The sequence below is a fragment of the Larimichthys crocea genome, chromosome II (assembly GCF_000972845.2).
Source record: "Larimichthys crocea isolate SSNF chromosome II, L_crocea_2.0, whole genome shotgun sequence".
In the NCBI taxonomy this organism is placed as follows: Eukaryota; Metazoa; Chordata; class Actinopteri; family Sciaenidae; genus Larimichthys; species Larimichthys crocea.
In genome coordinates this window covers 4,676,826-4,682,808 of record NC_040012.1, presented here as the reverse complement: position 1 = coordinate 4,682,808, position 5,983 = coordinate 4,676,826, and the positions used below count along the sequence as shown (strand labels likewise).

General features: G+C 37.5%; 1 protein-coding gene across 1 annotated transcript in view; it reads right to left on the bottom strand.

Moving 5' to 3' along the window:
* The window catches only part of sdhc (succinate dehydrogenase complex, subunit C, integral membrane protein), a 9,218-nt gene extending 3,347 nt beyond the window's left edge, over positions 1-5,871 (bottom strand). Inside the window, exon 1 of the mRNA XM_027287685.1 lies at positions 5,763-5,871. Coding sequence (XP_027143486.1) covers positions 5,763-5,848 — 86 coding nt within the window. The 5' untranslated portion in view covers positions 5,849-5,871. The remainder of the gene's footprint in view (positions 1-5,762) is intronic.
* Positions 5,872-5,983: the final 112 nt, after the last annotated feature.

Here is a 5,983-nt window from a genome sequence, read left to right as displayed (position 1 = left end):
CAGTTTTTTAATATGTAGCAACAACAATGATAATGAATATTTTCCAAACCACATATTTTTACCACTAATTACCCCCATTGAAGTTAAACATTGTCATGCATTTTTAATCACACCACAGCCTTATTGGCTGCAAATTCAAACCAGATTTGGCTTTGTATGTAACAGTGAGTGCATCAGTTAATGCTACCACAGTGCTACCAGATTAACAAACACAGCAGATATATATATATAATATATATATATATAATTATATATATATATATATATATATATAAGTTGGTATTAGTTTATTAACACAGTAGGTGCTGTCGCATATCAGATTTTTGATTATCGTAGCCAAAATAATTCCCAATAACTATTATCATAAACTAAATATTATAAACTAAATATTAGTTTTGAGTTTTGGAGATTACATAGAGAAACTCTGTAGCCATAAATGTACAAAGATGTACAAAAAGAAGAATTACACTGAGCAAAGATAGGAAGAAACTGAAAATGATGATGTGGTTTTTGTTATATCTGTTGATATAACCAGTTGTGTAGATGTGGTGCTTCATTGTACTGAAGGGCTCTTTGAATCTTTTGTTCTGTCACTTTAAAAAACTTTCTAAAGGCCAAAAAACTTAACATTGAATATGCCAATTCATGATTTCCCATAGTTTACCTTTCAAAATAAAAACATCATCTGTTACCAACCTACGGTCAAATACCTTTAGACCTGCCGTGTGCCACATGTGTAACAATTCACTTAAAAAACTGTAACACAGCAGTCAGCCGATGAGTACAAATAACAAATTATCTCGTACTGACATTGCTCAAGACTGAAATAATTTGGAAACTTCTGCCGTTACATGGTTTGTTCACCAGAATGAAGTTGTCTTTCAAATATACAAGACCGTTCGTGATGACATATGTCGGTCCATTCTTCAGTATTCTCATCAAACCATCTCGATATATGACATATCTGATTTTTAAACCCTAAAAAAAAATCCGGTGCATCGGCTCTTCCTGTGCTCATTACCTTCCTTGAGTCATCATCCATTATGCATGTCCTCATGTCTTCTACTCACTGGACTCTCGTACCTTACTGTCGAAAAAGTCAAGGGAAAAATCAGCCGGCAGCAAAAGAATTTCCACCAAGTTTCTCATTTCAGCTATTTGCTGAAGGTATATATATTAAAAAAGAAATTCTTTAAATATAAAAAATCAAAGGGAGTGTCAGAACTATTCTAAAAACTAAAGAGGTTTCAACTCCATATAGTTAACCTAAACCTTGTCTAGGTGAGTGCTACATGGTCTCTTCTAATACTTTATGCAAACATTAATATCGGAACACACCATTGGGAGCCCAGTCTGGGGCTGCTTCTGGGCATCATTAACCTTACTACCTGTTTGCTGTCTGTCTGAGTGTGTATGTAGATGTGTGTGTGGTGTTTGGCTCTTTGCAATACTTAAAATACCTGTTGTATGCATTGATTTTTCCCACATGTTTATAAGGAGCTTAAAATTTTCTCAGCGTCCAACATTTTATTGTTGCTTAAAGTGTGCAGGATACTAAAAGATTGTTGGTTCAGTCTTTGAGTTTATGACTTTTCTCTTGGGGTCTTTTAGGTTGGTGGTGCAGTTTAATAGTTTAGATTATGTCTAATCAACCTTTCATCACTACTTTTTCTCATTCTGTCAGACCCTGTGTGTGTTGTTTCCTCGTAATTATTTTGCCACTGTGTCGCATCATTTCATTTTTGCAATCCTTTATAGATATTTATGGGCTTGGTTTTCATAGATGAACTCAACTCAACTAGGGCTGTCAACCACCAATTATTGTCAATATCAGGCCACATGGTACGCCCGCGGCTCATCGAGCTCCACTGCATTAAATTCAAATCGCTAATGTTGCCTACAAAGTTGTCTCCGGTACTGCACCTACCTACCTAACACCCTTATACAGGTATATGTTACCTCACGACCATTGCGCTCCTCCAATGAACGACGCCTGGCTCTCCCGCCTGTTTGTTCATGGCAATCCAAACTTTTCTCGTCCCCCGCACGACCAGTTCCTTACCAGAGCAGGGGCGTCCCTCTCTACTTTTAAAAACAAACTCCTGAGACCTCCAGCTTTTCAGTGAGTACCTTCTCTCCAAGAATACCCCAACACTATACATGCTAAATATAATCCTTTAAGATGTCACAGCACGTATTGCTGCACAATGCTTTCTTAACGAACTGTACCGTGATTTTTTCCCTTCTTGAGTCGCTTTGGATAAAAGTGTCAGCTAAATGACTAAATGTAAATATCGATAGAGGTCTTATTATTTCCTTTGACCTCAGGAGACTGAGATGGTAGAACCAGCACATGTTGGACATCTTTGCATTTTAAAATAACTTGGTTATGAAACTATCTGCTGAATAATCAATACTAATAACTTAAGCAAGTTGTGTTTCTTGGAGGGGAAAGAAGAATTGGAGGCATGCTCCCCTTGTATGTCAACCATCAACAAATGAGTATGTAAGTATGACTTATATTTTACTCATTCTACTGTCCTGTCATGTTTACCTTACTGAAGATGAGCCTTACTGTGATTGTTATGTTTTGCACACGTATATGTGTTGTGGTGTGATAATTTCTCTAAAAATTAATAAACAGCTCTAAACTAACGCAAAGCAATACAAATGTAACCACTACTAGTACAAAAAGCCAAAACGCCAATGCATTTCCATCACTGTAGGGTATGGAGCTTTGAGAATTTTAGATTATTTTCAAATTTGTGCCTTGCTTATAACATTTGAAATGGTTTGGCCGTCCTCACACTACGTGACTTTGGTGTATACTCGCTCAGTCAGCTCTATTAGATCCTCTAGAATATCCTCTGACCGATGTACCGTAGCATTTCGTCGCTCTGCATTGGGCGATCAGCCTTCTCTGTGAAATCCACAACTCCAGTGACGATATAAAGAGTGCAGCTCCATCAGTACATTTCAAACCAAAGGAAAAAGTCTCAGCTCTGCAGCACTGACACTGTGGGTGTGTGTTATGTGCTATGGTGTGTAACTTTGTATTGTGTGTTTTTTGCTTTGGTAGTGTTTGTTATTGGTGAATATGTTTGAATTGGTGCAGTAACATCAAAGGTAATGGTTCATGTTTAAGACTGTAACAGGTCCCACTGAATGAATTAATAAACACATTTCTTTATCCATGATTAACAGCAGCTCACATTTTATTTGGATATTTTATGTATTAAAAATCTGCATTATTTATACTTATTTATTACAGTGGGAAACTTTTCTTTCTTTCTTTCTTTCTTTCTTTCTTTCTTTCTTTCTTTCTGTCTTCTTTCTTTCTTTCTTTCTTCTTATTTTCTTTTCTTTCTTCTTTCTTAGTTTTCTTTTCTTTCTTCTTTCTTTCGTTTCTTTCTTTTCTTTCTTCTTATTTCTTTTCTTTCTTTTCTTTCTTTCGTCTTTCTTCTTTTCTTTCGTTCTTCTTTTCATTTCTTTCTTTCTTTCTTCTTTTCCTTTTCTTTCTTTCTTTTTGTTCTTTCTTTCTTTCTTTCTTCTTTCTTTCTTTCTTTCTTTTTTCTTTCTTTCTTTCTTTCTTTCTTTCTTTCTTTCTTTCTTTCTTTCCCCGTTGTAAAATATATCCTCTGGATGAGTCACACTGACCTTCTGCATAACAACATCCGGTGACGTCACCTCCGCCCCGTTACATGTCCAACATGGCGCTGCTTCTAAGGTCAGTCCCTCCTCACGTTTGGACTCGGGTTTGAGGCTTTGGGTCGGTTTTTTAAGGGGTTATCATGTCCGGTAGACTCGTTTACAGCACGGTGAAGTTAACGTGAGGACTGTCGGAGCGGCTGCAGTCTGTTATCTTTGTTTTATTCATTTATTTAACGGGAATGTGCCGCGACACGGAGTAGCTGCTGTTAGCTCGCAGGCTAACGGAGTGAACTTTGACTCTGAGTGTCAGAAAAGACAAAAAGGACAGGTTATTAAAGACAGGTTAAATAAAGACAGGTTAAATAAAGACAGACTTATTTATTCAGGTGTATCAGCCGCTGTTTGTTTGTAGGTCTCTCAGCTGGTTTAGCTTTGAGCTAACTGACAGATCAGAGGAAAGAGTTTGTCCAGATCTGACCCCAGACCAGCTGATCAAACCTGAGCTGATCGAACCTGAGCTGATCGAACCTGAGCTGATCACTGAACCTGCGTGTTTAGTCAGCTGTTCTGATCACATTGACTTTGCTAGAAAAACAAGAGTTAGACTCATTGTGGTCTCTGTCTGGATTAGATTAGATTAAATTAGATTAGATTAGATATACTTATTTACTTGTCAGCAGCGCAGGGAAGTGTAGCACACACTAACCGACTTGAAAAACCAAACACACACATAAACAGAACAGAAATATCTATAACCTACAAAATAGGAAAAACAATCAACCTTCAAAAACAGACAAGTGCTGAGGATAAAGGGGCATGATATATAACAGAGTATTGTAATGTTAAGTGACCGTGATACAAATAAAATATTATTGCAAGAGTAAGACATTTTATTTCACAGGCGCCTTTCTGTCACCCAAGGACACCTTACAATGAATGAGAGTAGACAGCAGCAAACAAAAAAAACATAAAAGTATTTTAAATTACAAGAATACATTAAAAACAGGTTAAAATAGGCCAATGCAAGTGACTCAGATGGAAAAAGCTGTTTTTAAACAGGTGGGTTTTAAGTGCAGATATAAAACATATAAAGATATAACTAAATCTGACTGATAGACACTTTATTGATCCACGAGGGGAAGTTCTTTTGTTGCAGCAGCATTACAAGTCACAACACAGAACAGACACACAGTATAACACAGGCATGAGGTAAAACAATATAAATACAATAAACTCTAAGAAGGAAGAACACATGGCTCTACCTATGAAAATAAACGTACTGACTCTAAATCGAGCCGTTCTGACTCCTGCAATAATATTTATTATTTGTATCATGGTAACTTTACATTACAATACTCTTTTTATATATCATGCCACTTTCATCCTCAGTACTTGTCTGTTTTGAAGGTCGATTGTTTTTCCTGTTTATTGTAGGTTATAGATATTTCTGTCTGTTTATTGTGTTTGTTTATTTTTTCTAATTCTGTAGTGTGTGCTACAGTTTCCTCTGCTGCTGTAACAAGTACATTTCTCTGTGGTGGCATGAATAAAGTAAATTTAATCTAATCTAATCTAATCTAGACAGAGACAGTTTGTTTTCTAGCAAAGCCAATGTGATGGTGTCTCAGATGAACAGACCAGGATCAGAACAGCTGACTAAACACGCAGGTCCAGTGATCAGCTCAGGTTTGATCAGCTCAGGTTCGATCAGCTCAGGTTCGATCAGCTGGTCTGAGGTCAGAGCTGGACAAACTTTCCTCTGAGGACCTGTCAGGTAGCTCAAAGCTAAACCAGCTGAGAGACCTACAGACCTAACAGCGGCTGATACACCTGAATAAATAAGTCTGTCTTTAATAAACCTGTCTTTATTAAACTGTCCTGTTCGGAGTCAAAGTTCACTCCGTTAGCCTGCGAGCTAACGGCAGCTAGCTCCGTGTCGCGGCAGATTCCCGTTAAATAAACTGAATAAACAGAGATAACAAACTGCAGCCGGTCCGACAGTCCTCACGTTAACTTCACCGTGCTGTAAACGAGCCCACCGGACATGAAAACCCCCTTAAAAACCGACCCAAAGCCTCAAACCCGAGTCCAAACAGTGAGGAGGGACTGACCTTAGAAGCAGCGCCATGTTGGACATGTAACGGGCGGAGGTGACGTCACCGGATGTTGTTATCAGAAGGTCAGTGTGTGACGTCATCAGAGGAATATATATTTTACAACGGAGGAAAGAAAGAAAGAAAGAAAAGAAAAGAAGAAAGAAAGAAAGAAACTAAGAAAGAAAGGAAAAGAAAAGAAGAAAGAAAGAAAGAAAGAAAGAAAAGAAAAAAGAAAG